This window comes from Cydia pomonella, chromosome 1 (assembly GCF_033807575.1).
Source record: "Cydia pomonella isolate Wapato2018A chromosome 1, ilCydPomo1, whole genome shotgun sequence".
NCBI classification, from domain to species: Eukaryota; Metazoa; Arthropoda; class Insecta; order Lepidoptera; family Tortricidae; genus Cydia; species Cydia pomonella.
Genome location: NC_084703.1, coordinates 46,155,844 through 46,178,632, shown reverse-complemented (window position 1 = coordinate 46,178,632; position 22,789 = coordinate 46,155,844). Strand labels below are relative to the sequence as shown.

General features: G+C 38.5%; 2 protein-coding genes across 2 annotated transcripts in view; both read left to right on the top strand.

The window, feature by feature from the left end:
* The first annotated feature begins 54 nt into the window (after positions 1 to 54).
* Positions 55 to 13,403, top strand: LOC133525180 (dual specificity protein kinase Ttk-like). The gene is made up of 7 exons (XM_061861455.1): positions 55 to 784; positions 1,669 to 2,120; positions 3,324 to 3,469; positions 4,776 to 4,936; positions 6,943 to 7,133; positions 8,254 to 8,401; positions 9,813 to 13,403. Exons 1-7 carry the CDS (start codon positions 313 to 315, stop codon positions 10,016 to 10,018), a joined length of 1,776 nt encoding a protein of 591 aa, XP_061717439.1. The 5' UTR covers positions 55 to 312; the 3' UTR covers positions 10,019 to 13,403.
* Positions 13,404 to 14,536: 1,133 nt separating this feature from the next.
* The window catches only part of LOC133525056 (titin), a 117,438-nt gene continuing 109,185 nt past the window's right edge, over positions 14,537 to 22,789 (top strand). Inside the window, exon 1 of the mRNA XM_061861288.1 lies at positions 14,537 to 14,695. The gene's annotated coding sequence lies outside the window, so the exon portion shown is untranslated. The remainder of the gene's footprint in view (positions 14,696 to 22,789) is intronic.

The following is a 22,789-nucleotide window of genomic DNA, read 5'->3' as shown; positions in this document are numbered from 1 at the left end:
TAAGCGTATGAAACCCTCGGCCTCGGCCTACCGTCGTTTTGTATCCAGTTAACCATAAAATAAATGAAGTAATTCCTACACAACCAGTATTTTCAGTATTTCATTTGTGGTAACACAGCACTTTAGTATCGATATCGATTCCCGAGTTTTGGTACTTGTTGCATCTCTAGTAAATGTCAGCATTATGTTTTCATTTATAGTCTGTGGTAGCAATTTAGCATCACGCACCGTATCTGTCAAATCAAATGTGATTCGAAAACCCAACGGACGAATAAAAAGTTTAGTGTTTCATTTATTTTCGAGTTTGCAACCATGAGTTGCAAAGCGAATTCTAAATCAATTAAATTCCAACCGATGCCCATGGCGGCATTGATTGCTAACTTAAAGACGCTGCCAGGGACGTTAAACAAACGCGAATCGAGTGATTTTTCGGACGAAAGCAGTAGTCCATTTGATGTGTACTTACAGAAAACGCATTCAAAGACGGCACCCACGGGAGGGGACTCTAAGCGTAGTATTAAGGTGCCTTTTGTTAAGGTACCTTCGTCTGAGAAACTCAGCTTAGAGAAAGCTCCAGTAGAGACAAAGATAGAAAGTACACCGAGTCAGGTGGAGAATGATAGTAACAAGGAGATCGTCTCTAGGTCTACCATGGCGTACAGGTTCCCTGGGGTGGACATGCTGCCGACGATCGAGGCTTCCACATCGCAATCTATGACTGCAGAGAGCCTTCAGAATGCTCAAAAACATGCTCCGTTTATTGAGAAAAAAGAAAGTGCCAGGTGTAAGTGTTGTTGCCTATATTTAAGACTCTTGATGAATGTTTGTGTAATACTAATTTCTTGACTGTTAATAAGCTTTTACTGACACTGCCATCCAATTGGCAATTGACAAAATAGAACCTTTTGCTTTATGTTATTAGGCTATGACATCAAGCAGGTGTTTGCAACAGTAATAAATTATTGAACAGACTGCCTAAATTACTTCAATACTAGGACTTGTAGTTGTCTCTATCCAGTTAGCTTTGTATATGTTTCTGTAGGATATTGTAAATTGAACAAACACATGTTTAAAATTGGAAAGAAACAAGATGCAACATGCAGGTTCTGCCAGGAGTCAGAGGAGACTGCATTGCACATTCTCTGTTCCTGCAGACCACTAATGTCAAAAAGAAGTACCTATGTAGGGCGGCATGTATTGCGGTTGTCTAAGTCCGTAATATATTTATCGCATCATATTGTTTTTTACAAGGTGTTAAGTATTTCATTTCTGGATCAAACATGAACCCTGTTAGAGCATAGCAAAACTGATATCTAATAGTTTATCTAATACAATTCTTAAATAAATAAAAAAATATTTATTTATATTATGATTAAACTTGGTACAAATAATATTGCAAACAATTTTTAAAAATACATTGTGTGTTAGTATTATTAGTGGTTCTAATCCCTGTACGGGCATTTATTTGTGTGATGAGCACAGATATTTGTTTCTGAGTCTTGGGTGTTTTCTATGTATTTAAGGATTTCTATGTTATATATATTGTTGTCTGACCCACAACACTAGTCTTCTTGAGCTTACTATTTATTTCTTATGTAAGTATTATTCATATGAAACAATGTGAAAATAATCTTTTACCAATATTAATATAACATATTTTTTTAACAGGTCTTTTCCCGGAACCAGCCAAAGATTCACCTCCATCAATGGCACCACCCACACCAAGGGAGGTCCCAACGTTCCGCGCAATAGTACAACCACTCACCGAAACTTTCGCTGACTCTCCCTCAGAGTCCACTGAGTTACCAACGCAGACACAACCTAGCTTACAGACACAGCTGACACAAGTTACACATCAGACACAAGTTACACATCAGACACCAGTTACACATCAGAAACTAGTTACACATCAGACACAAGTTACACATCAGACACAAGTTACACATCAGACACAAGTTACACATCAGACACCACAGACATCGTCTGTGGCAGCGACACCATCGCAGCCGGCAGGTCCGAGAAACTCTGCCAAAATACAGTTGAAGACAATCAATGTGAAAGGAAAGAAGTATATGGTCATTAAGAAACTTGGTACGGGAGGGTCCAGTCAGGTGTTAAAGGTGAGTTCAAGTAGGAACATTAATTTGATGTTTCGTGTACTGTATATGTTAGCTGTAGAGATAGTTGAACTCCCACAAATTTCTATGCAGGGTGGGTCAGTTATCTTTGCAGTTGACTGTAACCCTATCTTCTAAATATAGATTCAGCCTAGTTAAATAAAAATTTAAATCAGGGTTGCTTTGAAATGCTTATTTAATGCTTGCAATGCTTTGTATTGTGTTTAAAAAAGGAATTATAAAATATAATATTGCCTTCAATATAACGCCATATGATTAGATAAAAGTATAAATTCTCTTCCTAGATTTATTTGGTACAAATATTATCGATAGAGTGATTCTTGAGGCAGGTTTAAGTGTATAATTTGTTAACCCATGCGAGGCCGTGGCGGGTTGCTAGTTTGCAGAATAATAAATAAATAAAAAGCCTTTTTACTTCTGGGTAACAAAACAAAATATATAAAAATTATATAATGATTTAAATTTAATGTAAAATTACACCAGTACCCTCTTAAGAGGTATAGGCCTCTTCCAGATTTTTCCATCTTGTGCGGTCTTGGGCCTCCCATATCCAGTTGGAACCCACTACTTTAATTATGTTATCAGCCCAGCATGCCTATGGCCGTCTTTTTCTTTTCCCGACTGGACCTTTCCAGGTTGTCGCTTGTAAGGTTCACCTGTCATCCTGGAGTCTGGCGATGTGGCCAGCCCGTCTCCATTTTTGTTTCTGGGCCTGGCTTAGTAAATCTATAATCTTAATCATGGTCTTGTTTCTGATTATCAAATGCCTGATCTTGGCTATCTTTCTTATTTTAAGCATACTCCTTTCCATTCCCCTTTGGCATGAAACTATTATATTTTTGACGACCGGTTTGGCCTGGTGGGTAGTGACCCTGCCTACGAAGCTGATGGTCCCGGGTTCAAATCCTGGTAAGGGCATTTATTCGTGTGATGAGCATGGATATTTGTTCCTGAGTCATGGGTGTTTTCTATGTATTTAAGTATTTATAAATATTTATATATTATATATATCGTTGTCTAAGTACCCTCATCACAAGCCTTATTGAGCTTACTGTGGGACTTAGCCAATTTGTGTAATAATGTCTTATAATATTTATTTATTTATATTTATTATCCTTTTCGCGTTTGATGAGAATTTCCAAGTTATCAGAATAAGAACTTATTAAACATATGTGTCTGTGTCAGGTATTGGATATCAGCACATCAAACGAGTACGCGGTGAAATGCGTAGATCTAGCGACGGACCGCGAGATGGCGCAAGGCTACCTGAACGAGGTAAAGCTACTGCGAGAACTGCAGAAGAGCGACCGAGTCATCAAGTTGTATGAGTAGTGAGTACCGCAATTTAGTTAAAATTGTGTTATGTAGGTAATGGAGTGAGTGCATCAAACGAGTTCGCTGTGAAATGCGTGGAACTAGCGACCGCGAGATGGCGCAAGGTTACCTGAACCAAAGATAATTTGAAATAGAGCTGGATTGTCAAAGTAAACTTTGTAGCCACAGTAAATTTACTGCCATCTTTCGCCATATTTAACGCCATTTGACTCTGATCCTTATTCTTTCTTTGATATGTGTTAAATGTCAAAAAGTGGCGCCATCTAGAGCGTAGGCCGCAGATGAGCGACCAGGCCATCAAGTTATATGAGTAGTCAGTATCAGACAGATATATCTGCTGAGGAAAGAAAAGTACAACAGAACCCTCTTAAGAGGTATAGGCGGCTTCCAGATTTTTTGCGATCTCAGGCCTCTTATATCCAGTTGGCCCCTTACTTTAATTATGTCATCGGCCCAGGGTGCCAATGGCCGTCTTCCTTTCATTTTTCCGTCTGGGCCTTTCCAGGCTGGCGCTTGTAAGCTCCTCTCTCGTTCTGGAATCTGGCTAGAAATAAAAGGCTTTTATTTTATTTATATCTGCTGAGTGCTGACTGATATTTAAGAAAGTAAACATAGAAAGTCATGTTCAGTTCAGTTCAAATATACTTTATTCATGTAGGCCTAGCAACAAGCATTTATAATTAGTAAGACAGTATTACATATAATTATCTTAAGCTAATGCATGCTTCTACCTGTTTCTTTAGAAGCTTTCATTTAACTTATCATTATCATGTAGATAATAGTACATTACGATACAAGTGCGAAAAATAGGAAATAAATTAAATTGGCGATAAATTAAAACACGACCGAAGGGAGTATAGTTCGAGTTGCGAAGTACCTATTCGCACATGTATCGTACAACGTTTTACAGTACGTATGGCCCTTTAAATGTTCGACATAGTAACGTAACATGCTAATTTTCGCACTAGTGCGGTAAAGCAGCACCATATGTACTGTAAAATAACATTATTTAACCGGTCTGGCCTAGTGGGTGACCCTGCCTATGAAGCCAATGGTCCTGGGTTCAAAACCGTGTAATGGCATTTATTTGTGTGATGAACACAGATATTTGTTCCTGAGTCATGAGTGTTGTCTATGTATATAAGTATGTATTTATATAAATACGTATGTATATCGTGGCCTAGTACCCATAGTACAAGCTTTGCTTAGTTTGGGGCTAGGTCGATCTGTATAAGATTGTCCCAAAAAAAAAATGGATATATATTTTATGGACTAAAATCATCTCATGATTGTACGTTTCAGTGAATACGATCGTGCGAACAACTTTCTTCAGTTGGTGATGGAGGTGGGAGAGACGGACCTGGCGTGCTTCCTGCGCGCGCACCGCGACGGCGCGCCGCCCGCGCTCGTGCTGCACTACTGGGAGGAGATGCTGCGCGCCGTGCAGCAGATACACCAGCACGGTATGAAAATATTGAATAAATAAATATTATAGGACATCTTACAAATCGACTAAGCCCTGTTTGCCGGTGAGTAAGGTTGCCAGAGCTCAACGAGGGGGGGCGGGTTTAGGGTCGGCAACGCGCATGTAACTCCTCTGGAGTCGCAGGCGTACATAGGTTACGGAGACTGCTTACCATCAGGCGGGCCGTATGCTTGTTTGCCACCGACGTAGTATAAAAAAATCTTTTCACGTCAGCAGCTCGAACAAGGGTAATTTGCTGCTTAAAAACAGTGAGCAAAATCGCATTTTGCTCACCGAGTGAGACAAAATAACATTCAAGTGACCTCTAGATTCGAATGTCATTTCAACGTGCGGGGCCTAATACAAGTTCGAAATATTTGGATTCTATTGTCTTTATCCCTTTCACGTCATTAGCAAAAAGAAAGAGACAAAAAAGTGCATACGTAATTCAACGGTATATTGACGGTTTATAATAGACCCTCGAAATAAGTCAGACCGCATCGTTCCAAAACAACCTACGAGTCTTCATTCGTAATAATTAATTAATGAAATAAAAGTTTAAAAATTTAATAAAAACACCATATTTTACGTATTTTATTATACAATCAAAACAATTAACTTATACAAATTTACGCAATTGTTACGCAGTAAATAATTCTACTTAACTACTTTTAACGATCTCTACTATAGTTGACAAATAGTAGTATCCGCAATTCGGACCGGATCTTACAAAGTTTTTTTTTACAAAAAAAAGTTGTCGATTGAACTGTCAATTGATGTTCGTTAATTCATTATTTTCGTATTATTTTATTGAAATTTCTTTCGTTTTGTTTTATTGTGGTAATTATAGTTAATTGTTAGAATACCTTCAGAAAACATGAGTGTAATAGTGATCCGTCCGTCTGGATAACATTTTTTCAGGTTGTATTTTTTGATGGCTGACTGACGTGAAAAATTTTGTGTACTACACGAGATCAAAGTTATTTACATATCGTGCGCTTTTGAGTCCCTTACCACGCTCAAGATTCTAAATTAGATTATTATATAATCTTATTATAGAATCTTTCGCTTGCACGGGACTCAAAACAAGCACTCGAAGAAATATCAAACTTTGCTCTCTTGTTGTACAAATAACTATTCTTTTCTTTGTTGTATCCAATGATACTGGTAATGATGATGATGTAACTATAGATATGGTATACCGTAACATCCATACTCATACTCCATGATTTTTTAGCATGTTATTGACACAATGAAAAACTAGGTATAAAGGTTTTAATTTTGTTTTTCTTCTAAATTTGCAAAGCAAAAAAATACTTTTTTTTTTCAAAAAAACGAAACCTATAATCCTAGCATACATTATGCTAAAGCGATCTACATCAAAATCAAAGTGATTTGTTAAGATTTAGTTAGTGGAAACCGTTTTCTACCGAAATGGAATTTCATAGAAAAAGTAACGTCATTTCGTTAGGATCGCAAAGCTATTTTTTATTTATTTATTTCATACACACAACCATCGTTACAGGCTATCCTAATTCGACAGTATGGAATTTGACACACAAAGGAAAATAAAAACATAGGTATATAGTACAGTCAACTGCAAAAATATGTATCCAATAAATCGTCTCATAAATATGGTACTACGCTCTTATTACACTGAAATAAGATGCTATGGGACATATTTTTGAGTAAGATGTGTACACACATATTTTTACACTTGACTGTACATGTATATAGAGTAGGTATATAGTATATAGTACATGTAATTTGTAATAATCTATGTACTTAGATTATTACAAATTGCAGTAACACATCACATATAGCGTGGTCCTTGTGAATTCGCTCAAAGAACCAAGAAACAAATCTAACTCAATAGCTACTCGATTCTATTCTTCCCTCAAGCTTCCTTCAAGCATAGCACATCTCTGGTGGAAAGGCACCCTAGCGTTATTTAGATTTGATTTTTAATGTGTACAAAGTCTAAACAGTTCCATTTCTCCACAGGAATAGTCCACGCAGACCTGAAACCGGCCAACTTCCTCCTCGTGTCCGGGCGGCTGAAGCTGATCGACTTCGGTATAGCGTCGGCCGTGTCCGGGGACGCCACCAGCGTGGTCCGCTCCTGCGGGAAGGGCACGTTCTCCTACATCAGCCCCGAAGCGCTGGGCGGAGAGGGCGAGGAGCACCCTTTCAAGGTGGGTGTTGTGAATCTTTCGTATTGTTAAGGAACTAAAAAAAGCGACATCAAAAAAAAAAAACAAACATTCTCGTCGTCAAATATGCGTCATCAATCCTCTAAAGACCTTTAGACTTCTCCCTGCTACCTCCACCGATGATGTTGGATCCAGTAATACAGATAAATAATAGTATTCTATCTTCTTCTTCCTCGCGTTGTCCCGGCATTTTGCCACGGCTCATGGGAGCCTGGGGTCCGCTTGACAACTAATCCCAAGATTTGGCGTAGGCACTAGTTTTTACGAAAGCGACTGCCATCTGACCTTCCAACCCAGAGGGTAAACTAGGCTTTGTTGGCATTAGTCCGGTTTCCTCACGATGTTTTCCTTCACCGAAAAGCGACTGGCAAATATCAAATGATATTTCGTACATAAGTTCCGAAAAACTCATTGGTACGAGCCGGGGTTCGAACCCGCGACCTCCGGATTGCAAGTCGCACGCTCTTACCGCTAGGCCACCAGCGCTTTTTAGTGACCTATAAATAATAGTATTCTATACAAGCGTGATATAATAGAGAGCTTTTCAGTCGAGTACCGTGTTTAGGCAACTCAGCAAGCTTCGTTGAAGTGAGGTACGAGATTGAAAAGCTTGATTATATCACTATTGTATGCAATACTTTTTCTATGAGTCATCAATAATAGTATTAATAGTTGACTACAGCATATTGAAAGAAATTTTATAGTTTAGTTGGGAGCCCATATATGAAAAGTACGCAATCATAGTTTGGTATAGCCGATGGTCCCGGGTTCAAATTCTGGTAAGGGCATTTATTCGTGTGATGAGCACGGATATTTGTTTCTGAGTCATGGGTGTTTTCTATACATATAATTTTTTATAAATATGTATATATTATATATATTGTTGTCTAAGTACCCTAAACTCAAGCCTTATTGAGCTTACTGTAGGACTTAGTAAATTTGTGTAATCATGTCCTGTAATATTTATTTATCTATCAAGTTTCGTTGCTCTCTACTTTTATTAGTCACTCTACATTATAACTAATATCAACCCTAAATACATCTGAATATTGACTTCTTCATAAAATAATGTCAGTTAAAGAAATAATGTTTATTTTCCCAGGTCTCGTTCTACTCCGACGTGTGGTCACTCGGCTGCATCCTATACAGCCTGATATACGGCCAAACGCCCTTCGCGAACCTTGCCACCTTATTGAAACTGGCCACCATCAGGGACCCCAAACATGTCATCGCCTACCCGCCCGTCGAATGTAAGTACACTACATCCTGATTTACAGCGCACCTCGCCACCATATTGAGACTGGTCACCGTCAGGGACCCCAATCATACCATCGCGTACCCGCCCGTCGGCTGTAAGTACAGCCTTATATACGGCCACACGCCCTTCACGCACTTCGCCACCATGTTGAAACTGGTCACCGTCAGGGACCCCAATCATACCATCGCGTACCCGCCCGTCGGCTGTAAGTACAGCCTGATATACGGCCACACGCCCTTCGCGCACTTCGCCACCATGTTGAAACTGGTCACCATCAGGGACCCCAATCATACCATCGCGTACCCGCCCGTCGACTGTAAGTACAGCCTTATATACGGCCACACGCCCTTCACGCACTTCGCCACCATGTTGAAACTGGTCACCGTCAGGGACCCCAATCATACCATCGCGTACCCGCCCGTCGACTGTAAGTACAGCCTGATATACGGCCACACGCCCTTCGTGCACTTCACCACCATGTTGAAACTGGTCACCGTCAGGGACCCCAATCATACCATCGCGTACCCGCCCGTCGACTGTAAGTACAGCCTGATATACGGCCACACGCCCTTCGTGCACTTCACCACCATGTTGAAACTGGTCACCGTCAGGGACCCCAATCATACCATCGCGTACCCGCCCGTCGACTGTAAGTACAGCCTGATATACGGCCACACGCCCTTCGTGCACTTCACCACCATGTTGAAACTGGTCACCGTCAGGGACCCCAATCATACCATCGCGTACCCGCCCGTCGACTGTAAGTACAGCCTGATATACGGCCACACGCCCTTCGTGCACTTCACCACCATGTTGAAACTGGTCACCGTCAGGGACCCCAATCATACCATCGCGTACCCGCCCGTCGGCTGTAAGTACAGCCTTATATACGGCCACACGCCCTTCGCGCACTTCGTCACCATGTTGATGGTCACCGTCAGGGACCCCAATCATGCCATCGCGTACCCGCCCGTCGGCTGTAAGTACAGCCTGATATACGGCCACACGTCCTTCGTGCACTTCACCACCATGTTGAAACTGGTCACCATTTGTTGAAACTCATGTTTAGGAAAACATGAGTTTTAGCCGATATAACAAAACACGTGCTCATTATTTTTTTCTGCTCTCAAACATATACTCAAACCGGCCAGTAACTAGCAAGTTGCTTGAGCATCACTTGCTATAGTAGTTAGAAGATTTAGTAATTTTTTAGTACTTTGGAGGACAATTTCTCCCAATAGGTTGAGTTTGGGCAGATAAAAAAAATAAGTGTCTGTTATTTTAGACTACTCTATAACATATATAAATATAAATCAAATCGGAACCGCACAGTTGGGTACCTTTCCTTGTTATTCAATTTGTGTAAGAATGCCTCTATAATATTTAATTATTTATATTCGCAGGCATACCCCAGTCCCTCACCACAGCGCTGAAAAGCTGCCTTCGCTACGACGCCCACAGTCGTCCCACCGTCATACAGCTGTTACAAATGAGGCACCTCCAATGCAACTCGAGGTCCTTACCAGAGGCGTTGCTCGGAAAGTTAAGGCATGTCGTGACGCCGGAGGAGTTCACGTTGCTACAGAAGGCTAAGATCTATGAGGCGTGAAGCGTTTTGATTAGTCTGTTGGACCGCTTACCTCGTGATGATATGCTGCGTTACCGTGGGCTGGTAAAACCTGTCAGATTTTAAAGGTGTATTCTCGACCGCATTTAGAGACTAAAATGTTGTATAAACTTTTCAGAAATCGGTCTTGTTTTATAGTCTGTATCTTTAGGTATTTAAAAAAAGGTAAACAAAATCTACCCTCAAATGGCTCCTTAAGGCAGTTGAGGGTAGATGAAAACATTACATGATCAAATAATGTAGGTTTAAAGTCAGGTCGTTCAGTGACAGATCCAGGCGGTTTTGTATTTGGTTGGTTAACCAATAAATATTAAAACTACCCGAAAATGTACAAAGTGTTTGTTTACCTTTTTTTAAATACCTAAAGATACAGACTATAGAGATAATGACAATTCTAGTGTAAATATATAATAACTTAGTGAAAAACGCCTTTTTGCGTTTCGACGCCGCCACTACGTGACTTGGTTTAGACATGCCTACAGACAGACATAAAAGTTAAAGGGAACTCGCAATTTTTATCTGAAAAAAATAAATAAACTACTTATTAGTTGTAACGTTTCTTTTTCGCCAAGAGGCAAAAGCGTATTTTTTGTCGAGTTAAGATCAAAACGCATATAACATTTTTTGGTCCTGAGACCTCAGGAATGCGTAAATAAAATCTGTCGGGTTTTACCAGCGATTGATAATAAACATAGATGACGAACAAGCTCTGCAAAATGACCCCACACACATTGTGCCGAAGCGGGCGGGGCGTCAACTTTGTGCCGCGGAGCTATTTAGTTCGCAAATGGCGGCCCGTTGTCACAGTCATAGTAAGAAGTATTCAAATTATATCTTTAACACAAGAAATACGCCTTATTGTGCGGATAAATGATGTGCTAGTCGTTGCAACAAACACTGGAAAAAATATGGGATTACTTTTCACGTATAGTATAGCTAGGATCATATTATTTTGATTTCTCTTGATCACAACAGGCTTTATATGGGGATGATGTTACGCATTTTAAATAACCATTGATATTAAGAAACTTTCATTTTTATTTTGTTCAGGTTGTTGTTTTAATAATTTAAATTTGTGATAGTAATTACGAATCGCCGTTGCAGGTGGAGGTTTTTTGAGCGGACTATCTAAGCGGTAGAATCCGTCTAATCAAAATGAAGTTGGAATAGAGATGCATTGACAAAGAAAACTTTGTAGCTACAGTAAATTTACTGCCATCTTTCGACACATGATTAAAACTTTTAGAACGCCATTTGTCTTTGATCTTTCACTGATGTGTTAAATTTGTTAAATATATAAAGTGGCGCCATCGAATAGAGCATAGGCCATGGCGCCATCGATCGAAACGATGCCGCCATATCATGTGTCGAAAGATGGCAGTAAATTTACTGTGGCTACAAAGTTTTCTTTTACTATCAAGAGACTTGAAGGAATTATTATAGGGGCCGTCATTCGAGGTAAGAGGTAAGGAAAGATAGGGTAAGAATAACATAGTTTATTTTACTCGAGGTAAGAAAGACACTATGACGATTACATTAATTGTTATTCTAGCCCCTGAATAAAAATCTAGTATAACCTCTGTTTTCATCTTGTAGTATATTAATTTTGATATTTAGAATTATTTATTTTAAGAAATCATTTATAGGATTTAGGACTTAGGCTGTGCATCCACTATAGAAGTGCGAGGTATAGGCCGCGAGCCAGGAACAGATTTCCATGGCCACTCGCTTCCCGGGCGAAAACTCGTATACAGGCTATGATGAACCCTCGTGGACGTCAGCTGCCGCTCCGTTGGTGGGTTGAGGAATGGCAGCCACCGAAACACGTAAAAAAATTGTCATCGCCTCCCGTTTGATACTTTGTCATATGTGATATTGTATCTTTTTAAATCGCTTTCTGCCCCCTGTGATACCATTGTGTCAGTTTTGTTGTCACCTGACGGCTTGGAGAATTTAACAACCGGAGTCGCCTTTAGAAGCTTACCCTCTCGAAAACCTCGGCCAATGGTCATATGTATTGTATGGACTGACGTTTATTTGACATGGCTATTTGTACATCACGCGTACATTTGACGCGTACAGAAAATTACAGACATGGCGTCTCCAGGTAAATCCTCCAAGCCTGACAGCTTCGCCGTTCGTTGCTGGTCAAACACATATACATATAATGTGGATTTCCTACCGAACCCAGTCTCGAGGATATTTTTTTGTTGGTTTTTTGTGCATTCATTGTTGTTTAAAGTGTAATGATAGATTATAAAATCAGGGACACAATCATTTTTGTATGGAAGCAAACTTTTTTCTGCTGCGTTACCTTACGAATTGTAAGTTTTATTCGATCAATGTGTTAATTTTAATGTGTTAATAATGGCCGTTTAACAAAAATGAAAAAAAATGTTTTTTGAAAAATCGATTTTATTTGCTAGGGAGTCTAGGGACACGAAATCAATGTTCTAAAAGTTGATTCACAGGGTATGCAGCTAATTATTATTTTTGAGATATATTTAACCAATTTAGTTAACATACGATAATCCATCGTGGTTGTTTGTGTGTTTGTAAAGTCCAGCTATCACTCCACTAGATGCAACTACCGAACGTCATGATCTACGAGCACACTTTCGACATCGGCGAAGGCAACTAAAATTGTATAGAGGCCAATTGTAAAAAATTAAGTAAATATTTTTGTTAAGCTGCTTGTCCCAACTTAACCGGCCTGAAATGTACGCAAAATTGACAGTTTGGTGAAACCGGTTTGGTGGACCCTGGGCAATGTTAGGGTCTACAGTTTGGGGTTCTTCAAAAAAGGAGTGTACAGGTTTCTAAAGGGTCGGCAACGCGCATGTAACACCTCTGGAGTTGCGGGCGTCCATAGGCTGCGGTGACTGCTTACCATCAGGCGGGCCGTATGCTTGTTTGCCACCGTCGTGGTATAAAAAAAAATGTTGGTCATATGTATTTTGTGCTTGAATTTTTATCAGCAGTCTTTTGAGTTATTATCAAACGATTATTTTTAGTAAAGCTCTGTATGATTTTGTGATAAATTACCAATGTAACGCCTAAAATGGCAAATAATTTCTTTGGGTCGTATCCTCCTAAGTCCCGATGTCCTTTTAGTAGGACAAAATCGAATTAAGGTTCCAAATTCAAAACTGCAATATGATTTGGACTTAAGATTTGATCAGCAGACTAATAAAGTAATTGATATTTTAGTTTGATATTAACTCAAAATGTTGTTTGTTATTATTTTAGATATTGTATATAAATAAAATAGTACTAAAGAAATGCCTATTTAAATTGATAGAATTTTGATAATCACTAATCACAAATGTAGTACATTTATATAATAAAATTTTATACTACAACTAAATATGGTTTATATTTTCTCCTTGTCCAAAATATCGGATCATACGGTACAAGAATATTGAATTACTGGCATACTTTAGTGTGCAGTATAAGTAGTTTCTATACTAGATTAATCGAATAAATAATTTCTATATAGATACAAATGCGAAAAATAGGAAATTCGACACGAGTTACGAATTACTTATTCGCACATGTATCGTACAACGTTTTACAGTACATATGACCCTTCAAATTTTCGACATAGTTACATAATCTGCTAATTTACGCACGAGTGCGGAAAAGTAGCACCATATGTATTGTAATAGTACATTACGATAAAAGTGCGAAAAATAGGAAATTCGAAACGAGTGGCGATAGATTAAAACACAACCGAAGGGAGTGTTTTAAATCGACACGAGTTGACTTGACTACGGAACCCTAAAAAGATCAACTTCTTCGACCGTCTAATAAAAATAGAGTCACTTTTGAAACGACAAATCTCAAGAATCCAAGTTTTAAGAGCGAAGTACCTATACCACGTGGTCGGCCATAGAAAAAGAGAAAACGTTTTTCCACTTCTGAATATTTTCCATGCTCCATGATTTTTTAGTATGTTATCGACACATTGAAAAATTAGGTTTATAGGTTTCACTTTTTTTCAAAATTTGCAAAACAAAAAAATAATAATTTTCAAAAAAGCGAATCCCAGAAACCTAGAATACATTATGCTGAAGCGATCGACATCAAAATCAAAGTGATTTGTTTATAATATATAGTTAGTGTAAACCGTTTTCGCCCGAAATGGAATTTCATAGAAAAATTACCGTTACGTCGATAGATTCAAAAAGCTATTCTTTCCTCTTAATATTATACAAATTGTGCGACTATCGGCCCGATTTGAAGAATGATTAAGACACGTTTAAGATATTGGAAAGATCTTTAAAAGATTGACGTTTATTTAGATTCCGCTGTGATCCTAATAAGATCTATCTACTCGTACAATATTTCTAACGTCAAAGTGACATTGGTTGCCCGAATCGAGCTGCTTCTGTCAATTATACGACATACAGACGATATCTAAATGAAAACTTATCGTTATCGTATCTCATTCGAATCGGGCCGTAGGTATGCACTTGTCCGACGATTTTTCCAAAAACAGACCTAGAAGGTCTCCCGCGCAGGTAAGGTAAGGCCGTCGGCGGCAGTGAGCGCTCCGCTTCCGAACCGAACGCACGCCGCCTGCGTCGCGCGTGAAAAAAAAGTTTGTGCTTGTTTATTTTGAAATTTTGTTCAACCTACGCGCCAACGACTAATAAGGTTAGTTTTTATTTAATATCCATTTCAATGTAGTTATTATTAAGGTGTGTTCAATCAGTGTATTACACAATATGACCTCGCTATGCTATGAAGTAGGTTTAAGTGATCTAAGTTAGGGTAGAGCTAAGCGCCCACGTCAACTAAGGCATTGCAATTGTATTTTTATGTTTTGCTGAGCGCTGCTTTGTAAACTTGTCTAACGAGATACAAGCCTACAAGGCTGGTAATAGCAGAAAACAGCCTTAAAGGCTTAGTAACGTTAGACCAGTTTAGAAAGGCTTGTTTTTAATTTGCCCTTCCGGACGAAATTACGGTATTGTTGGTATATCTTTACCTTCACCTATGTTAAATAGGAAATTAGTCGGACCAAGATAAGTTGGCAGCGGTTTTGGCAGCCCATACAGTGTGTTATTTTAATTGTCAAACTTCTATGAAATTAGTCAACACTTGCACAGACTGGGATAAGTATGAAAATCGCTGCCAACTAAGCATGGTCTGACTCTATTAATATTATTATTTATAGCTCTATCTTTTCCTTTTCTAAATATGTACTTATGACGTTATCGATAAACGCGCTCCAAGCCTCAATTAGCTATTAATCGTTTGTCTTTATCTGGCACTTTGACTTATGTATTTGTAAGAAAGAGATAAAATTAACTAATTGAGGCTTGTAAAGTATTATGCATAAGCTCTATCTTAGCCTTATTAAATATGTAAGTACTTATTGTTTACTAAATATTCTTAATATATGTAAAACTGCTTTTAACTCTTATGTGATTTTTATATACAAGGTGTAAATTAAGTCACCTGCAATAATTTATGGGGTATATACATAACTAAGAAACTTTTACTATTGGAACAACCCAATAATTGTGAATAAAAATTGCCTCATACATGTTGTTGTTAATTTTATTTCGCGATTTTGGGTTTGGCGGCGTAGCCAACATGCCAATCGTTAACGCTCCGTAGCGAACAAAACGCAACTGTGTCTGTCACGGTCGCACTAATATGGAGGAGTGACAGAGATGACTTCGTTACGCTACGAAGCGTTCACGATTTGCATGTTGGCTACGGGGGCTGATCTATGTCATAGTTGAAATATACTACTTTTAATTAACATCTATATATTTATTGCATTTGCTTTGCGAAAAATAATCTAGGTACTTGTCTTATTTGACTAGTTGTTTATAGACTCAAATGTGACGTTATCTATGAAAATGGACCTTATTGTCGATGGCGCTTCCGCCGTTACTAACGGTGCTCCGATATAAATACAACGCTGCGCGACGCAGTGCGGCCTATGCGCCATCGACAATAAGGTCCCTTTTCATAGATAATGCCACAAATGTCTAGAAATAAAGATTCGAATTATTTTAAAGTTCTTCTCTAGCCTGCTTCTTGCTGCCAAAACAGGGAGGGAAGAAGACTTTGAATACGTTCCGTTTCGTCAGTAAAAATTTACATGTTTATTTATCCTATAAAATATATATAGTTTGGTAAGCCATTTCCGTCAGTAGAAAAGGGCGACATTTAAAAATGTAGGCGCGAACGGTTATCTTTCCATTCTTCAACCTTAGGTATTGTGTTTGTTTTTCATTTTTCCAATCGACGTCGGGTAGAAGCTGCCCGCGATGATGATTGAAATTTAGTACTAGTACTTTGATTAAAAAATGATAAAATGGCCTCTGCCTTAGATTTCACCTTAGAGTAACTTGATATGGCCGGCTAAAGTCATTGTATTTCAACACTATTTGATTTTATCGCTAACTTTAATTATAACATTGAATAAGTTTCGTAACAAACAAAAAATGTGCAGAATAGGACATTTACTGCGAATTTGTACAAAAAACTTGCCTACGCGCGGTTTTTGTACGGCGAAGTTTAATTTTAATAGACCTTTGGTAATATGGCGGATGACGCTATACGAAGAAGCAATTAATGATTTTTAACCGACTTCAAATAAAAGTAGTTTTTTTACATATATATTTAATAATGGTACATTACGATACAAGTGCGAAAAATAGGAAATTCGAAACGAGCGGCGATAAATTAAAACACGACCAAAGGGAGTGTTTTAAATCGACACGAATTGCGAATTACCTATTCGCACATGTATCGTACAACGTTTTACAGTACATATGGCCCTTTAAATGTTCGACACAGTTACGTAATATGCTAATTTTCGCACTAGTGCGGTAAACTAGCACCATATGTATTGTAAATATTATAGGGACATTCTTACACAAACTGACTAAGATCAAGAAGGCCTGTGTTGTGGGTACTCAGACGACGATATATGTATATATCATATATACAAATACTTAAATACATAGAAAATATCCATGACTCAGGAACAAATAGTTATCTTATCTGTGCTCATCACATAAATAATGCCCTTAGCGAGATTCGAACCCAGGAGCATCGGCTTCATAGGCAAGGTCTAGCTACCCGCTAGGCCAGAACGGTCGTCAAATAGGTATACTTTTTGTATTTGAAAGGATAAGGGATATTTGGTAAAACTGTATTCTGTACACAGGCTTTGATAGAGATAATGACAGAATGTGCAAGTGCCATCCACAACGTCAGATTTCTATAAAAATATAACGCCTTAGGTTAGGATCTCCCAAAAATACGTTGACAAAGATGTTTACTGCGGCATATTGCAGAATGTTGAGTTTTAACTGACGTTTGCGTTTGTGTATCAAAGCTAAAGGAGAATATTTTGAAGGTGTTTTGTTATACAACAATAACGTTTTAGTCATTACGATATAAGTGCGAAAAATAGGAACTTGCACATGTGTCGTACAACGTTTTACAGTGCATATGGCCCTTTAAATTTTCGACATAGTTATATAATGTGCTTATTAAAATATGTACTGTAATAGTATATTACGATACAAGTGCGAAAAATAGGAAATTCGCAACGAGTGGCGATAAATTAAATCGACACGAGTTGCGAATTACCTATTCGCACGTGAATCGTAAAACGTTCTACAGTACATATGTATGTATTTGTTGTTTGTATTTTTTTATCATAGTTTTTTTTGTATGATTCGGCATTTAGAGACTGTATACATCTCTAATAAAGTATCTAATATTTAATTGATCCTATATTTGTAATATATTTTGTTATTTTTATGATTGTAAAAATTTGACATCTAAATTTGCTGAATAAATGTTTGTTTGTTTGCCACTAGTGGCCGAGGCTGGAACCAGCGTAAGCGTTCGCAGAATCCATAAACAACTGCTGTAGTAATAGTAACGTCTTATTATTAGATCGTGACGACCAGGCCCGTTCAGTCGCGTTACGTTTGTTCTAACTTTTAACTGCTTTACGCCATCTTTAGGTGATTCTAGGATAGCGGCTGTCCGCGTCCAAAACTGACTGGTGACATTGCGTTATGGTATCGATAGAAACAATTTAACATTTTATATTATTTACAATAACAGTATACATAATGGATTGCTATAACTAGCTTAAATATAAAATAGACCCTTGAGGCATTGTACAGTCAGCGTCAAATACTTTGTAGAAACCAAAGTAGCCAAATAGTTCGGTACACCATATATTTAGTATGGTGTACCGAACTATTTGGCCACTTTGACTGCTACAAAGTATTTGACGCTGACTGTACCAAGGATGCTGGCGGTATTTCCTCGTATCACAATACTGATACGTTATGCGAGGAAGATGCTCTTCGGTCGCCAGTTACGTCAAACAGACGCTTCAACAGATTATATCTGTGGCCCTAGTGAAAAAGGGTACAAGTCTCTGGCAGTTTAGGTATATAAGGGCATAAGTGTTACGTGGAACTTACACCCCTTTACACCTGCGCTGCCAGAGACTTGTACCCTTTTTCACTAGGGCCACAGATATATAGACGACGTTCTTGGTACATTTTTGATTTAGAAATACGGTCCATATGACTGACATATATCATGAAAGTTATCGCTTTTCCATATAATAGGTATATGTATACTAAGGATGTCACCATTCGCATTCGTATAAACGAATATTCGCGAATGTTTTGCGAATGCGAATGTGCGCACGTCGTGTCCTGTCTCGTCGACTCACGTGTGGGCACTGGGCAGTGCGCGCAAACTGTTTTCAAGTAATGCATTTTGACCAGTAAACGGCATTTTTTGCAACACTTTGTATCATCCCATTCTAAGGTAACATATGTTTTAAAGATTTTGATGTATACCCCGCCCGCAGCTTTGAAATGAAAATACAATTTCCAGCTATTAAAAAGTTGTGATTATTGAAGGACCTCCTTAAAACTGATTTATAAGGGCTATTTCATTTATCTCTAATTCTGTTTGGAATCGCTAATGATTCCATAGGTACCAGACCTTAGAGCATTTAAACAACCGCAGACGGAGTTAATTTTCTGTACAAAACAGTCTGCCGATTTTTGCTAGGGAGGGGCACGTCAAATGTATAGCTATTTGTAACGCACAAACAAATAGCCATGTCAGATATACGTCAGTCCATACTATAACCAATGGCCGAGGTTTAAGACAGATGGGTAAGCTCTTAAAAGTGACTCCGGTTGGTGCCAGACTCAAGTTTGTGGTATTTAAGAATCTATTGCGCGCACACATTCACATTTCCGATACGTCACGAGTACACAAAAGTTCTAAATCGTACGCTAAATACCCATGTCCAAGCCAAAATCGACCTTGACACAGCAGCACAAAATTCAAAACGGAAGACGAGTACCTTGACTTGTCACCTTTAGTGACAGGTCACGGAAGCATTCTACGGAGTCGTTAGTGTCTGGATTTGAAAAGGTTGTATGTGCGCGTGTTGTGGTTTTAGTTAGGTCGTTTTGGAACTGTTGTGTTCGTCTTCCGTGTGAATTCCCTTTTGAATGGTTCGCGGTTTCTGAGGTACGGCGGCGTAGTCACAAGCATTGGATTGGCCTCTGAAATCACAGATTAGATAATACAGAGAGTCGAACAAAATGGTGCCATAAACCACCGAACTAGGATTATCCAAAAGCCCCCAAATATTGTTCAAAAATAACTGGAATATATTCGTTCAGGGTGTAATTATTATATGAATGTCGGATATTGAGAATTTTCATAAATTCAGCCGATTCAACGGAGCCACGCCGCTATGTCGCCTAAACAGTGTTTAGTTTTAAGAGGAATTCCAAGTTGCAATTTTTCCACACAAACGCTCTCGACTGTTTCCTCCCTGGATTTTTAACCTAGAGCAATGATTTTTTCAAATAAGATCAATTTCATCAATATCTGTGCCGCTATGTTTTGTTTTTTTTGGATTATTTTATTTTGATGAAATTTACAGCGCCTCTAAAATCGCCAGAACGAATTGAATTGGCTGCATAAAAAGGCGTAGTACTCGTATACAAATATGACAACCAATATCCAAAAAATCAACACATAGCGGCATAGATTTTTTCTTCCTCTTGCAGTTTCCAAAATTTCATAATGATTGGTTGCGTTTTGGAGGAGGAAACAGTCGAGAGCGAAACCTCGATTTTTGAGTTTTTTGCGTGGGAATTTTAGTCCGACCTGCAGTTGTCCTTATGGAACGCACGCACTCCCGCTCACCGCAGCTCGACAGAAACATAGCTTCAAAAATTCGCGATTTGAAAAGTAGCTCAGCTAGGAATTGCTGTTAATTTTATAAAATGTATGTCTATAAGGCATTTGTAATATGGGCCTTGTTGTCTGAATCAAATTTTTAAATATATGGAAGAAACAACTCAGATAACACCAAAAAGAAGATAAATAACACTCGTCCTGAGGACAGTGTGAAAAGTTGGAGCAATGGAAGTTTAAGCTTACATATATATGTGTGTGTTGGTAAAATATCGCGGATTTAGACCTCGCGGTTATGCTGTGTAGAGCAGAATAGAACGTTCTCGAAAAAAATGCAAAATGAGGGGTAAACATTTGGTTAGGGGCTGAATTTTGAATTTAGAGCGCTCGATTTCGTCTATAGGAACAGTTTAGCTATGTGAGCTCATATATAATTGCGCGTGTACCGCGATATGCCCTGACTAGCCAAAAGCTATATACCTAGCTGTACGTAGCAACGGGACGCCCGAAGCATTTTACAGTTAACTAGTATTATTCTATACGGAGTCAGATATAAAAGTGATTATTATTCCAATACCAAATAGGTCACCCTAGCCACTACATATATAAAAGCCCGATATACTTCTAAACGTCAATAGCTGGGTCCACACAGAGTGAGGCAAATTCCTCACGCACAAAACGGCCATTGTAGAGGTGCCTTGCCGACGCACGCACAGCCTCGGCCGAGGCACGTCTACACTGGCTGTTTTGTGCGTGAGGAATTTGCCTCGCGCGTATGCTCGCTCTGTGTGGACCCGGCTAATCGAAAATCTGTGGAAACGGCAAAATCCAATTTTCTCTACTCGTCGACTGTAATGGTTGAATTAAGACTTCGTATACCAAATTATAATTGCGTAGTTTCCATGTATAGGCTCCCGCTTAACTTTAAGATTCTTTTCGATACGTCTAGTCAACTATAAAAAAATTGACCAATCACGTGCCGCCGCGCTCAGATAGAAAATACTATACGGGCACGGGGCGCGGGGTATCGCGTTTATTTTCATTGATGGTTTTGTAGTAAAAAAAGTATTACTGATGAGTGATGACTCGTAGAAAAAGTATTAGTATACAATAGTGATATAATCAAGCTTTTCAATCTCGTACTGTCTCGTGCCATACTTAGGCAACTCAGCAAGCTTCGTTGCCTAAAAACAGTACTCGGCAGAAAAGCTCTCTATTATATAACGATTGTATAAAATACTTTTTGAAATACGAGCGATAGAAATTGGGAATCTAGTGGTATTGACCACTCGTTTTCAATTCTATTTGTAGAATTAAAATGCCTAGTAGTAACGACTTATCTTCAAAATATCAACCTTTAGCTTTGACTTTAACGACGCGTTTGTAGAAATTATCATCAATATGCACTAGTAAAAGTTATTTGTCCGTCTCTTCGGCCACCCTTAAATTCTCTAACAGCCTGTCACTTGCTAATCAATAGATAGAAATAGATGTAAATCCACACGCACAATAAAATAGTACGGTATCGTCTGCGCGTGTGTGCGGACAACGGGACTCGTCCTAGGTCCTTCACCCGGCCCTTCGCTGGGCCAGCTACACCATCCAACTCGCTTCTAAAATCGGACCTAACTCTGCAATGACTAAGTGTAGAATTTATTCGGCCGAAGTTTCGGCATAAAAATCAAGCTTCGGTTTAGATTCGGTAATCGTTTTTAGGGTTCCGTAGCCAAATGGCAAAAAACGGAACCCTTATAGATTCGTCATGTCCGTCTGTCTGTCCGATTCTGTCACAGCCACTTTTTTCCGAAACTATAAAAGATATACTGTTCAAACTTGGTAAGTAGATGTATTCTATGAACCGCATTATGATGTTCACACAAAAATAGAAAAAAAACAATAAATTTTGGGGGTTCCCCATACTTAGAACTGAAACTCAAAAAATCTTTTTTCATCAAACTCATACGTGTGGGGTATCTATGGATAGGTCTTTAAAAATGATATTGAGGTTTCTAATATCATTTTTTTCTAAACTGAAAAGTTTGCGCGAGAGACACTTCCAAAGTGGTAAAAAGTGTGTGTCCCCCCCCCCCCCCCCCGTAACTTCTAAAATAACAGAATGAAAAATCTAAAAAAAATATATGATATACATTGCCATGCAAACTTCCACCGAAAATTGGTTCGAACGAGATCTAGTAAGTAGTTTTTTTTTAATACGTTATAAAAATTAAAAAATTTTTTTTCATCAAACCCATACGTGTGGGGTATCTATGGATAGGTCTTCAAAAATGATATTTAGGTTTCTAATATCATTTTTTTCTAAACTGAATAGTTTGCGCGAGAGACACTTCCAAAGTGAAAAAATGTGTGTCCCCCCCCCCTGTAACTTCTAAATAACAGAATGAAAAATCTAAAAAAAAATATATGATATACATTGCCATGCAAACTTCCACCGAAAATTGGTTCGAACGAGATCTAGTAAGTAGTTTTTTTTTAATACGTCATAAAAATTAAAAAAAAAATTTT

Bases quoted from the DNA above. Each gene is read 5' to 3' on its own strand.
- LOC133525180 (XM_061861455.1), top strand. From the start codon at position 313: ATGAGTTGCAAAGCGAATTCTAAATCAATTAAATTCCAACCGATGCCC. The intron at 4,937-6,942 runs GTATGAAAATAT...ATTTCTCCACAG, and splicing joins GCAGCAGATACACCAGCACG to GAATAGTCCACGCAGACCTG. The intron at 8,402-9,812 runs GTAAGTACACTA...TTATATTCGCAG, and splicing joins CGCCTACCCGCCCGTCGAAT to GCATACCCCAGTCCCTCACC.